Consider the following 15,185-nt stretch of genomic DNA (forward strand, 5'->3'; position numbering starts at 1 on the left):
TATCTCCGTGTTTAACTGACAATTTATAACACGAACGTCCTGAACCTTGTGGTGGGGGCTACTACACTCATCTTTGCTATGTGAGGTCTCGAGTTGGATCACAGAACAAGTTAGATTCAAAGTCCGATGTTTCGCATAGTTCACGTCCCATTTTAAGTGTATTCTGTTTCTTATACAAGCTTATAAGGTCGTAATGCAATACATAAGCACATATCCAGTGCCGTAACATAGATTAATCTTATTCCTGAGCTCTCAGCGGTGCATGCAATCTTCATTCGAGAAAACTAATCGTGTGTTCAGTATGTTGAAATTTTATATTGATTGAAAGTTACTTGCGAAACATGGACATACATCTTATATAAGTATTCGAGTTACCTGTATCTATTTTTTTCTCACTTGCCAAAACAAGTGATTCTTAACTTTCTAGTTTTATTTTGTATTAATTTTCGTAGTTTTGCTGCAACATTATGGATTGAATAGTCAAAGATATATTTTCGCTCTACGACTTTCATTAAATTTTGGATCCATTTTTACCCTAACTTACCTAGTAAAAGTTATATATATATATATATATATATATATATATATATATATATATATATATATATATATACATACAGGGGCGGATCCAGGATATGATCAAGGGAGGGGCTGAACCATATTTTGCCGTTTTATCCAGTGTAAAGCAGGATTGAAGCCCATTTTATTCAGTGTATATCTGAGCGTCAAGGGGGGGAGGCTATAGCCCCCCTTGGATCCGGAATGGGGCGCGTCTAGTAATGTTCTCGCAGTGCTCCCAGGGCTGTCTTTCAAGGGGGCCAGACTTAGAAATTTGAAACCGAAATATGGGTCAAGTCATACATCTCTGGATAAATCTTGAAACACTAAACAGTGTTTGGCAAAAGATTTTTCATATGGGTCACCGTTTTCAAAATGGCCGCCAAGATATGGTGTCTGTATCAGATAAAACGTCCAGTACCAGAGTTGGCGTGGGTCAATGAAAACTTGACTCACGACCCACTGACCCACCACCCACAGTGACCCACTGTGACCCACCATGACCCACCACCCATCGTAACCCACTCTGACCCACCACCCATCGTAACCCACTCTGACTCACCGTGACACACCACCCACCATGAACCATTATCATCCACTGTGACCTACTCTGACTCAGCAAAATCCATCGTCATCAACTCTGAACACGATCCACGGCCTCTTCTGTACTGACTAAAGAGTTTACACTTGGAATAAAAACAAGACTATGAAATTATCACTAATCGGAGTTTGAATTTCTAGTCAATCGCTCAAGCACTACTCTGTTACAATAACGGTGGATCTGATCTTTACAATATCAAATGGTAAATTGTTTGTCAGTGAGGAAATTGAAGCACTTCGAGATGGAGGGAAATTAGTGTGTGCCTAAAATATACTTGTACTAAGAGAGTATTCTTGCAAGTGTTAATTTCTGAACGCATTCCAAAAGAAACTTCTATTCGCAGGAAAATACCCCTGTACAATATGGAAAAGGTTATGGTTTCTCAGTTCACAGTATTTTTCTCACAAAAGACTTGAAAAATCAGTTTTTCATAGTGTATAAAGGTGCTCTAGTACCGTCTGTGAGACCATCTCCATAAAGTATACTCATAATTGTAATTTGTGTAATCACTAAAACACCACGTTAAATTTAAGTTACAAATATGCATAATTGCAATTATTATGAATATTTATTCAAAGTAGTTTACCTAAAGCAAAGAAGAGACTTACTAAAAATTAGGTGCAAAGTTGAATAACACAAATAAGCCATTAGTAATACAAGTATACATATTCCATAACTCGTAATTTTGCACCTTAAAACAAATCTGAAATCAGGTTTATTTCCTGTTGGTAACTTTTTCGTGGTAAATCATCTGTAGCGGAATGATGTCCATCCTTCAGCCAAGAAATAACTAGCTCGTCTACTTTGAGCTTGTCTAGCGGTAGGCCATTAACATTGATGAACAACAAGTTAGACATTGTTTGAGCACTTAGTCTACTTCTAATATCAGTCATCTGTAAATTCATAAGGGGAAATCCCCGTTCGCACTCTGTCGTGGAAATTGATAATACTTTTACCCGATTTCTGCAACTCCTCATCGACAATCTGCTTGTTAGACTTAAGTCTGATAACGATTTTTCTTGGTCAGTTTTGAAATACTCAGCAAGAAGTATCATCTCTCTATCACCATACAACATCTTTTCCATATTGATCATGTCAGTTGGCAATGTCGACTCATGGAGAACAGAAAATTCATCTACCACGCCTTCGATAGGGAATCTTGTGAATGAATTATCAACTAAAGCCTGATAAACTGATGATTTCTTATTTGTTTATAAATTTAATTTTTGTAATTACACATGAAGATTTGATGCCATTACCAAGTTCCCTCCCCCGTCTAGAAAGCGAAAGGGAACGAGGTTCCTGGAAAGTGTTCAGAGGTGAATGGAAATTTCCCTCCTTCTTCCCCTTCAATTACCACACTGATGTTTGTCATGTGCCAAATTACGATGAATTTCAATTAAATATCATAGTATAATTATTTCCTTGTTCAATTATCGATATTTTTCAGTGGAAAAAAGGATGAAATTTGAAAGTTCCAAGTCAAGGTAAGTAGACCAACAAAAAGGGAAAAACGTGTAAAATTTTCCATATAATACGTACAATCCAAACTTAAAATTTTCCTGTAATTACACTTACAGTACAAATTTTATGCCTATTTTTCTCACAACTTTATGGGTTGATTGTCCTGTGCTGTAAGCGCTCCATATAATAAACATACGCTTCAGCAATTATTATACTAGAAAGCAATGGATATATGAAGCCAAGCACTGTTTTTTTTTTTTTTTTGTTTCTGATTTTTTTCTTAAATAACATCGATCATTTTTACAAACCAACTTACTATCAATTTTCCATATATAGAAAGTGCCCCCATGAAGGAGAATTTTAAAAATGCTAGGACACATTCTGTTTATTTTCAATAAAGAGTTAATACACTGAATTTCAGCTCCGTAAGTTTAACGGTGTGCGAGATACTATTTTTTTTTTTTCGCAAAAATTCGGATCCTCACTACCTCCTTAGGATATTATGCATTATAATGAAAGTGATATGATAATATCCCAGTTTGGATTAAGGCCTAACTATATACCAAAAGTACTTTCATTTGACTTTGCAATTTGACTGTGATGATCAGGCACACATAGCTACATCCATTTTATATAATAATTTATATATTATACTGGTTCAAAAATGCATTGTTTCCAGTAGTTAGCTCCTCTAAAAACTCACAGGCTGTGGCTGCTGAAAGCCAAGTAATAGTATAAGTCCTATTGCTATTATTGCAATTACAAAAATCAATATCCAAAAGTGCCTGGAGTTCTTTTTTTCACTTGGTTAAATATACTCACCTCAAGTAAGTAGACAGAAACAAGTGGAAAAGGAAGGGAAATTATGGTATTGAAAGTAAAACGGAGACAAATTTACCAGTCTTCAGAAGATACTGTCTACAATGCAGTGAGCAGAGAGGGTCGGTAGATCATACTGAGTCGGTGGGTCGCAGTGGGTCATGGTGGGTGGTGGGTCGCAGTGGGTCACGGTGGGTGGTGGGTCACAGTGGGTCACATGCTGTTGACCATCGACCCACTGACCCACTCAGAAAACTTGACCCACTTGATCCACTGACCCACTCCATCTCTGTCCAGTACCACTAGACCCCTAATATGAAAATAGTTGGAAATAAATGAACAGAATAAAACTCGTATAGGAAAGCACAAAGGGTATTTATCATTCCACAGCTCAAGTTAAATGCAACGGAGAAAAAGACTATTAAAGTATAATTGACATGATGCAAAAGAGGAAATGATAAAAAATTATCTTTCCGATCTCTGTCCGTAAGTAGGTGAAGCTGGAATGATTGGTAAAATCTCAAATGAGAACCTCACTTTTATTTGCAATAGATATGGTTTGTCTGAAACACTTGTGTGTACAAATGACTGGTACTATAATGAATAAAAATAAAGTGAAATAAGGTGAATAAAAATAAGGTGAAATTCAAGTTTAACAACATTTTGCCCGCCCCTTCGCCCCTGATAATTTAACGCAATGCGTGCAAGATTTTTGTCGTTACTAAGGATCACAACTGAAATTACCAAGTTATACGGAATGTAACTGTGGACAACATCTCAGTGAAACTCATATTCTATCACATGCATGAAGACATAGAAGGAAAAGAAGCGAACCAATATCATGCAGACGACTGTTGAACAAAACCAACGTTTGTAAATATTGTTCTAAAATTGCATTGTTCGACAATTTTTTTTCGCATTTCAGTTGATTCATTTTTGCATCAAAACATTGCCTGCAATCAAAATGGAAGGTACCATTTAACAAGAATTTTATACTTTATCCCATTACAGACACATTTATCTCTTATAAAAACATATTTCAAATAACTTTGTTTCGTAGATACAATTTGCAAAAACTAAGGCTCTCATCTACAATTCCATCGATCCTTCTCGCTTCACTCAATTACAGAGTGAGGTTGGAGCAATAATTTTCTAGGAGTTAGATTTCTTCCTTTCCATTATGGTACTTTCACTCTAATAATCTTTTTGACTGTTGCAACATTCCCGAGATATAGAATGATAAATACCCTCTGTGATTTCCTATTCGAATATTTGTTCTGGTGTTTTCATATTAGTGATACTGGACGTTTTATCTGATGCAGGTACCATGTCTTGGTGGTCATTTTGAAAACGGTGATCCATATGAACAATCTTTTGCAACAGCACTCTTTAGTTTTTAAAGATATGTCGGACGAGGTACCACTCACTCCATGTTTCCATTTATAATTTTGAAGATGCGCCCTGGGCCCCCATGAAGGGTGGCCCTGGGAGCCTCCGCGACAATATCAATCGATATGGCACATGACATTTTCTATTTGAGTTGTTGTTCGGTTCATTTATGTTCAACCATTTTCGTATTAGTGGTACTGCACGCTTTACTGTATCTGGTAGAGGCAACATGTCTTGGCGGCTATTTTGAATACAGTGCCCGATATGAGAGATCTTTTGCCAGAACGCTTTTTAGTTTTAAGATTTTTCGAACGAGGTACCACTTACCCCTTGTTTCCATTTAAAATTAAAGTTGGGCCCCGGGAACCCGTGCAGGGCGGCCCTGGGTGGCACCGAGACCATATATATATATATATATATATATATATATATATATATATATATATATATATATATATATAGAGAGAGAGAGAGAGAGAGAGAGAATTCTATTTGCATCAGCAGTGGATTTTGTTTCGGGAGAGGCTTGAGGAACGAGTAAGAAACATTTGCGTTGTACGTGCAATGCAAAAAAAAAAAAAGGTCACAAATTTATTTCGGGAGGGGTTTGAGCCTGATAAACCACCCTCTAAATACGCCACTGTACATCAGTCAAATGTTCTCATATTACCTAACACAGCAACGAAACAAATTTTGAGTGAAGGCAATTTTAGTATATATCAATATCAATATTCGAGACGAGACCGAGACTTTCGAGACTGACCTAAGTCTCGTCTCGGTCTCGTCTCGATTTATAGAGGTCTGTCTCGGTCTCGGTCTCGTCTCGGTATTTAAAAGTCCGTCTCGGTCTCGGTCTCGTCTCGGTATATAAAAGTCCGTCTCGGTCTCGGTCTCGTCTCGATAATTCGAGACGAGACCGAGACGAGACCGAGACTAGTCTCGGTCTCGGTACCATCCCTAATGTTAAGTACCATCCCGGCATTTGTCTGCGTGAATGAGGAAAGGCCAGGAAAACGTCGCTCAGGATAGGTGGCCTGAGAAAGCTGTTACAATTTTTTGACCGAGTGTCCCCACTGGTAATCGAACCCGGGACCGCTTGCACCGCGTTAGAGACTACGGTAAGCGGGGCCACTTCTTTAATAGATAAGTGGCACAACTAAAAATTATCAACTTTTCAGGAGAGCAACTGGAAGATTTTCACTGCTGCAGTCAACAGGGACAGACAAATGGGGGAAGGATGTGTACCCTCAACTGCAATGTTTTTATACGAAACTCTCCTAGGCTTTAGGACCATATTTAACATCAATATTTCAACAAATACTGCCATAACTGGGAACTTTTCTTGGGGAACAAGAATCAGTAATTCGCCTTTCGCCTAGAATTTAAAATCTTAATAAATATTTTTATTGCTTCTCGAGACTTCCAATGGGCATGTTACTGAAGTTGGGTCCAGATTACATTTGTGTTTCATTTACTTTGTACTTAAGGAAACATAGTTTGTTCAAATTATGAAGACACCTACAGCGTCTTTTTTTTCTTTCTTTTGAGATGATATGCTGGGCCAACTCCATGCTTCACTAGTTAAATTGAGGAAAGAATATTGTACACAACTTAAAGCCTTACGAAATATATATTATTTCAGGGGAGTCTAATAGTAGACATTTTACTGAAATGGGCTGAGATTACATTTTCGTTCCATTTGACAGATGTTTTGTTTTGGGAATGTGGTAAAACGATTCCATGCTTGATTTAAACATTCACGTTCGTATCGTATCATATTGAGTCATCACCTTCATCATCGGCATTCTGCCATTATTGGCAGGTCACTTGCTGCAACTGAGAAGCTTCCACGCTCCACGGCCTTCCGCTAAGCTCTTCGTCCTCACGTACGATTTCTTTGTTTTGATATCGTCCATTAATTGTAGCCTATTGCGTCCCCTCCCTCTCATTCCTGCCACCATACCCTGTAGGACATCCTTCATAGTTTCTTCTTACTCAATGTCCCAACCAGTTTCTCTTCCTCTTCTTAATAATATCTAAAATTGTTCTTTTCTCCCTACAATTTCTAAGACTCTCTTATTCGTTTTCCGCTTGACCCAGCTAAATCTCTCCATTCATTTCCACACCCACATTTCGAAAGCTTCCAGTCGTTTTTTTTTAATCGTTTTTACGTAATGCCCATGTTTCTGACCCATACAGGACAATACTCCACACGAAGCACTTTATGAGTCTTTTTCTCAACTCTTTATTCAAGGTTCCACAAAACAGTACTTTCTTTCTTCTAAAGGCTTCTTTCGCCATTCCTATCCTTGCTTTTATTTCACATTCACACTTTATATAATCACAAATAATACTACCCATGTATCGAAAATTAGTTACCTGTTTTATTTCCTCCTCTCCTATTTTTGCTTCTTCCCCCCTCGTTTCAGTCACCATGGCTTTTGCCTTTCTAACATTTATTTTCATCCCATATTCTTCACAGTCCTTCACGGAAGTTTTACTTTAAAGTAAGCCCCTTCGGAATTTAGAGGAGCTTAAAACGGGACGCAGTTACTCCCTGCCCCTCACAAGTTTTGGCACTGTCAGCAAAAGTCATTTCGGAGTTGTGTTACCCATCTCTTAAAGAAGTATTTTCTTTTTTTCCTTTTCTTTTCCGTATGCAAGCGTTAGGTTACCTAAGTTACTGGCTATCAATGGAGGGGTTTGCGGAAATCTTCGTCAAAAATTTAACTAGTTACTATTTACAAGAAAAGGAATTAGATAAAAACACATGAACAAACTTGGTAGAAACATTAAGTAAACAAAGTGTGTAATAATAATAATAATAATAATAATAATAATAATAATAATAATAATAATAATAATAATAATAATAATAATAATAATAATAAAAGTTTTTAAAAAGAATAAAGGACTTATATGTAATATAATTTAACTACCGATACCTGAAACTAGAGAACACAAGGTTTTCAAATCGGGAAGGTTCTAGAACACAGGTCCCCTTTTATAAAACTAATAAAATGTACTTTAAATACTTTGTTTTGGTTCCTTTTCGTTCCTTGTTCTTTTCTGTGTTATTTTCTTCCAGTTTTTGGGCTTTTTTTAATCGTTGGAATATATTATTACCCAAACTAAGAACACTGGACTTCAATCTTTGAACAGTCCACTATCATGCTTGTTTACTTAACCACACTAGTCATCTGTTGGTTTTTGTTTTATGCATAAAGTAATAATAATGTTATAATTAATTATAATTTTAGATAAATGAAGTTATTTTGTTATTTCTTTGATGTTACGTGTATAAATTTTATTTTAGTTTGCTTTTTTTTTTATTTTATTCGAAATTCTATTTAGTTTTGTTTTCATATTCGAAATCAATGTTGAATTTTTCATTGGCGATTGACATGGTATGTGATTGTATTGTATAAAACTGTCGAAGTATTTACATATTACAATATATTGCTTTACACCTTCTGTGTTCTGTGTACATTTTATAGATTCTTTTAGAGTTCTATTTCTGGATTCATGTGTGTTTGGGTTTTATGGGTCTACATTTTTTTTGTATAGGTTACAGTGGATGTTCTTTGAAATCCATTTGTTCGCAATGGGTATATTGTTTTGCATTGTCTGATGATATTGATGTTCCTGGCTAGTTTTTACTTTTTAGGGCAAGTTGCGTAAATTACGACAAAATAAATTATTCGAAATTATTAATTAATCAAAATTCCACTTGCATTGAAGGATTTCTTCTAATAATATATATTCTAAAATAATATATGTTTGGGTGTGTGGGGAGAAGTCTCCCTTCCATTATTATTTTATAATGTAATTTATTGAAATAAATACTTTTATGCAAGTGATATTTTGGTTAGATAATAGTTTGAAATAGTTTACTTTGTCGTAATTGACCTAACTTGGCCTCTGGGTCGTGGAACTGGAGGGGAACCTGTGTTCTAGAACCTTCCCTTTCAAATCTAATTGATCCCTGTGCTCTCCCTTAATATTATTATTGGTACATTACAAGAAATAGAGTAACGTAAATTTTTTTAACCTTTAAAATTACTTCTTTTAAGAAATGATTACTACTTACATTTCATAGCCCAAATCCTTCCATCCTGCAAATCCTGAAGAAAAGTATCCATGGACACAAAACATTGTCTGGACACTTCTGAAGATTTGTACTTCCACACCCGCGTCAATCCATACGGATCGAATATGTTCAAAACAGAATCATGATGATGAGAAGAAGAAGAGAAAGAAAAAGAAGCAGAGCAAAACAAAGGTCCAATTAGCAACACCAAAAAAGATACCGTCAGTAACTTCATGATGGGTTTTTGTCTTGAATTAAATGAACTGAAAGAAATCGCATACAACAACGTACATTTCTCAATTCAACTACATTCTTCTCCCACTTTTTCGCTGTTTGTATTACTCTTTCCTTTAACCTGCCCCTTCTTCTCCTCTCCTCCCGAAAACTTCCTGCCTATACCTTCATCTGTTTCTTCATTTCTTCTTCTTCTTCTTCACCTGAGTTGGTTTAAAGTAGAGAAGTGGACAACTTTCTCTGTAGACTTGTTTGACCATTGGCAAGAAGGGGGAGGCAGCTGGAGTATTTTTTTTTTTTTCGTTAGAGAGAGAAGTTCTGCAGGTAAATACATAAGTTGTGCTTTCATTGGTTCATATTACTCATATTCTTTTCTCTCTTTCTCTCTCTCTCTTGATATATGTGTGTATGTTGTAGATGTGTGATATCCGGATCTCGACATGCAATATTTATATTCTTCCGCATCGAAGGAAAAAGTTAGTGGTTTCTTTTTTCTTGTTCTTACGCTGCGACGTTACTCAGTATCCAACGTACTCTGCTTAAACAAGACATTTCTTTATTTTTAAACAGGTGCAAGTGCCTATTAACATTTCCCTTTTTTCAATTTGTAATAATAATAATAATAATAATCACACTTCCTTAGCAGCACACTTGGTAGGCCCTATGTCGGCTATTGGTTAACATCGTTGAGAATTGTTAATACTTGCAAATAGAAAGTTGAAAAAATATGTTGGCCCAACGTTGTTTAATAATAATAATAATAATAATTTAATTTAATGTATTGACACAACAGCATACAGCCACTAGTGCGCAAAAAGAAAAAAAGTGTGCCAAAATATTGATTACATCATAGTACTATACATAGGATAATGTATTGTAATATAAAGTTACAAATGAAGTACAGGTATTAGAAGCTGAATATGAAGTTATATATGATTGTTCTCCATAACACTCATAAAAAAACAAAACTCGCATACTACAACTTTACAGAAGATGACTCTTGGGAATGCTAGATGTGAACAAAGAGGATAAATGATAACTAAAAAATGAATTTCTTTTAAAAATCTTTAAAAAACAAATATGCGTATCTATTCAGTTGTTTTAAAAAATATAAGGCTAGTACAATTGATAAAAAAAAAGTTAGTACAATATATAATACATAATATACCAATAACAATAATGTATGAAATTTTCTAGTACTTTTATGTTTGTAATTGATAGTCTTTAAATTATTATTATTATTATTATTATTATTATTATTATTATTATTATTATTATTATTATTATTATTATTATTATTATTATTATTATTATTATTATTATTATATTTTTCATTAGTTATTGTAGGAACTTGTTTATACATATTAGCTGTAAGCATCGATATTTGATACTGGTAACCAAATACTAGGTTGTTGCAACGAAGCAAATCGTATTTCGTGCTGGTGACCAAATATTTGGTTGGCGCTATATTGACCAAACAATTTGGTTACCAGTACCACTTTTTTTTTGTTCAACCTGACCAAACCTTTTTTTTCAGTGCACTTGGAACATTTATCACTTAAACTAGTAAATATGACTGTATAGAACTTTTGCTATATTGTAGGAATATAAAAGAAAAATTGGTTGGAGTTACCGGACGCACCTTTGGTGTGGGAAATCCGGGTACTGTTCTCGGTGAAGTTCATGTAGTTTGGATTCCATCTTAAACCGTGGGTCTACGTTTAATAGGCCTATACACCCGGTGCTGAAAGGGGCACTAAACTACAAATTAACCAATCAAAACTGTTTGGATTATAGATCAGGGGTGCAGCGTTTATGGAAGCGGTGGAAGTACCACTTCCCCTGAAAATGATAGGATAATGCAATAACGAATGAAGAATAATGCACAACATTAAGATGAATACATTAAATATCCAGAATAATGCGTTAAAAGTAACAGCTTTCGTAAGTAGAAAACCATGCTATGACGACGCTGTTACAAATCACAAATCTTGTGTTCTCTTTGGTTTGAAATTCAATTCAGTGGTTCAGTCAGGAAATGAAAATTCAACGGTTGTTAATTACATTCACTCACTTAAAAGCTCAGATTGTTAATGACCGACGCTTCCTACAGTCGGGCAAAAGAGCAAGTCCAAATGAAGGTATCCTTCAACTCTTCATTGCAAATCATCTTTACTCTGCTCCTTTGCGGAAAAAAATCGATATTTCTGATTTTTAATATAACACTATATTATCCTCCTATTCTTTACGCGATCTTCGTCTCACCAGATGATAAAATAAAGAAACTAAATTTAATCTGTGGCAACCGAAAGACTTGGAGAAACCCATCCTCAAAGATCCTTTACGCACCCTCTTACATTCTTCTGAATACATGTCCTCACAAAAGAAGTATCTACTTTAAATTTTTCGCGATGTTTCTGTTTTCAATATCCTCATCATACATCCTTCACTCAAAAATATTGTAAATTTTAACAAACTAGCGGAATGCTCGTTCTTCGCAGGGAAGTATAATTAACATTTTGGAAAAGACGATATTAGAAAGATATACACACAAATTTTCAAAATATTTGGTAATGCAAGTTCTTATGTATCACTGGAGTTACATAAGTGGAATCACATTTCGTATACGGCGTAAGTATACGCTGTAAGTCAAGGACGTCCCGTAACGTAAGTCTAGGAGGTCATGTAGAGTTGCAGGGAATAATTGCCCCCTTGAGTTTGATATAACCTGAAATTCTATTAATATCGGAGAGTCCGGAAAGTTTTGCCCCTCCATCAGAGGAAAACCTCAAATGACGCTATTGCTGTAAGCCTAGGGTACTCTTTACAGAAAATTTCAACGTTCTACGCCCAACGGTTTTGGATCTGGTTATTAGTAAGTCACTAGATTTATTCTTATATACTATCTAGTGTGTCTTTTTTTTTTTTTTTTGTATACATTCTTTAAATCAGAATATGTAACTAATTAAAGCAGATAGGTAAACAATTTTTATGAATGCTTTAAGGACGTAAATATTTTTTTTTGACACTGAGGATGGATAGACTGCTACTTTCAACAGGACGAGGCACAACCCCATATTGATGCAAGGGATTTTTATCAATTGTACATTCTGTGAGAGATAAATAGGACGGAGAGGAATTACTGTGGAATACCCACCTCTATCTCTGGGTTTAATTCTCTTCGGATTCTGGGGCCGCGGTGGCTCAGTGGTAGAGCGTTCACCTCTGGTGCTTGGGGTCCCGGGTTCGATCCCAGCCCCCACCAAGTGAACCTTGTGGTGGACAAACACCGTGTGCGTGGGTTTTCTCGGGGTTCTCCCGTTTCCTCCCACTTTCTTCATTCCACCATTTCATTCATTACTCATTATCACCGTCTCCATTAGCCTAACCGGCATAACCGTGGGACGTAAAACTCAAAGATTTCATTTTTCTCTTCGGATTCTTTCTTTACGGAAATGTAAAGAACCCAACGTACGCCGAAAACTTACAAAAACACTGGAACATCTAAGAGACCAAATTAATCAAGCTTGCGATCAAGGGCGAATCCACGCGAGGAGTCCACCGCGTCCAGACCCCCCTCTTAAAATTTCTTAACTCGACATACATTAGCAGACTTTCTTAATAAAACTATACTTACTTAACAGAGAAACTATTAACGTAACTTCATAGCCTAAAGATTTGTTCTTACATTTCATCTGTGCTCTTGCTTTTGATATACTAAAAACGAACTAATTCTTTCATATATTTTTTTTCGAGGATATAGGTGACCGTACTTAACAATTTCTTATAGTCTTTTTCGGATGGAGAATAGCACCTATTCAATAACACACACGTTTTATAGTATTGGACCTATCCCTTTGTAGCTCTTCCAAAAAATAATTTGTAGGTGCCCGCCTGCTTGCGATGCTGTACTGTTAGAAACAATAAAATCAGTAATATCATTCTCTTCTACGTCTTTTTGTCAAAAAATGTATTGCGGCGGAAAATGACCATTTTAAACATTTACATTCTTAATGTACACAACACAACACTACAAAAATTGCACTCTTAACTATATATCTGCTTTAATTATTGAAGTATTCTCTTTTAAAGAATATGAAATGAAATGAAATGAAATCTTTTAGTTTTACTTCTCACGGTTATGGCGGTTAGGCTAAAGGAGACGGGGATTATGAGAAATGAATGAAATGGTGGCATGAAGAAAGTGGGAGGAAACGGGAGAACCCCGAGAAAACTCACTAGCACGGTGTTTGTCCACCACAAAGTCCACACGGCGCGAGCTGGGATCAAACCAAGGACCCCAAGCACCGGAGGTGAACGCTCTACCACTGAACCACCGCGCCCTCATTTTTAAAGAATATTTATACTAATTTGAAATAACGTGTAGATTATTAGTTCCTAATTTTTTTTTTTTTCATTTTTCCAACCCTTAACATTCAATGACGTACTTTGGCGTCAGTGCTTTTCCCTTTTAATGGACGTTCTTCGTACAACACACTGCCAATGAAGATAATATTCGAACTCTGTATGGTGGGTCGTTCAGTAATAATTAAAATGCAATGACACATGATTATACTTACTAGAGAATATTAAGTACTCTACTTCAGTGACTCACGTGAGTAGTAAGTTTCAAAATAAAATCTTTTTAATCAGTCAGAAAACGTATCAACTTCCTGTGATCTTAACATAGACATTAACTAATTTTTTTTTTCTCGTTTGTAATGGCATACTTTTTAATGTTATCCTTGACCTCTTCCGTTCATATTATAGCAAACGTATATTTAGGAAAAGAGAAAAAAGGGATCCAATGTTAGTTATGCAGCACAACTCACTTTCCCTTCACTACGATCTGTATTTTAATGCTTTTTTTTTCATGAGATGAAAATAAATTATTGCTCTATACTTATAAGTGCTTGTTTCGTTTCATTAGTGCTAACTATATAATTCAACAATGATATTAGCATATAAAAAAAGTTCAAAGATAACACATATATGAATTGATAATTCTTATTAGCTGAACAAAATGATATATACGTGAGAGTGGAAATCCTCTTACCTAGACTTTGAGAAAATCAATATATGAAATGAAAAATGAAATCTTTAAGTTTTACGTCCCACGGTTATGCCGATGAGGCTAAAGGAGACGGTGATTATGAGAGATGAGTGTAATGGTGGAATGAAGAAAGTGGGAGGAAACGGGAGAACCCCGAGAATACCCACGAGCACGGTGTTTGTCCACCACAAAGTTCACTTGGCGGGGGCTGGGATCGAACCCGGAACCCCAAGCACCAGAGGTGAACGCTCTACCACTGAGCCACCGCGCCTCCCATATATGAAATGAAATCTTTGAGTTTTACGTCCTATGGTTATGCCGGTTAGGCTAAAGGAGACGGTGATTATGAGTAATGAATGAAATGGTGGAATGAAGAAAGTGGGAAGAAACGGGAGAACCCCGAGAAAACCCACGACCACGGTGTTTGTCCACCACAAAGTTCACTTGGCGAGGGCTGGGATCGAGCCCGGGACCCCAAGCATCAGAGGTGAACGCTCTACCACTGAGCCACCGCGCCCCCCATATATGAAATGAAATCTTTGAGTTTTACGTCCTATAATTATGCCGGTTAGGCTAAAGGAGACGGTGATTATGAGTAATGAATGAAATGGTGGAATGAAGAAAGTGGGAAGAAACGGGAGAACCCCGAGAAAACCCACGACCACGGTGTTTGTCCACCACAAAGTTCACTTGGCGAGGGCTGGGATCGAGCCCGGGACCCCAAGCATCAGAGGTGAACGCTCTACCACTGAGCCACCGCGCCCCCCCCAAAATCAATATATATCCAGGCGGATCCAGGATATGATAAAGGGAGGAGCTAAAGCATAGTTTGCCGCTTTATCCATCCAGTGTAAAGCAGAATTGAAGCCCATTTTATCCAGTGTATACCTGACCGTAAAGGGGGTACTATAGCCACTATAGCCCCCCTTGGGTCTGCGCCTGTATATATATATATATATATATATATATATATATAT

General features: G+C 36.3%; 1 protein-coding gene across 1 annotated transcript in view; it reads right to left on the reverse strand.

The window, feature by feature from the left end:
* LOC145690158 (nose resistant to fluoxetine protein 6-like) overlaps positions 1 to 9,412 on the reverse strand; it is a 156,123-nt gene extending 146,711 nt beyond the window's left edge. Inside the window, exon 1 of the mRNA XM_081764769.1 lies at positions 8,922 to 9,412. Coding sequence (XP_081620895.1) covers positions 8,922 to 9,156 — 235 coding nt within the window. The 5' untranslated portion in view covers positions 9,157 to 9,412. The remainder of the gene's footprint in view (positions 1 to 8,921) is intronic.
* Positions 9,413 to 15,185: the final 5,773 nt, after the last annotated feature.

This window comes from Thermobia domestica, chromosome 7, assembly GCF_964235325.1.
Source record: "Thermobia domestica chromosome 7, izTheDome1.hap1.1, whole genome shotgun sequence".
NCBI lineage: Eukaryota > Metazoa > Arthropoda > Insecta > Zygentoma > Lepismatidae > Thermobia > Thermobia domestica.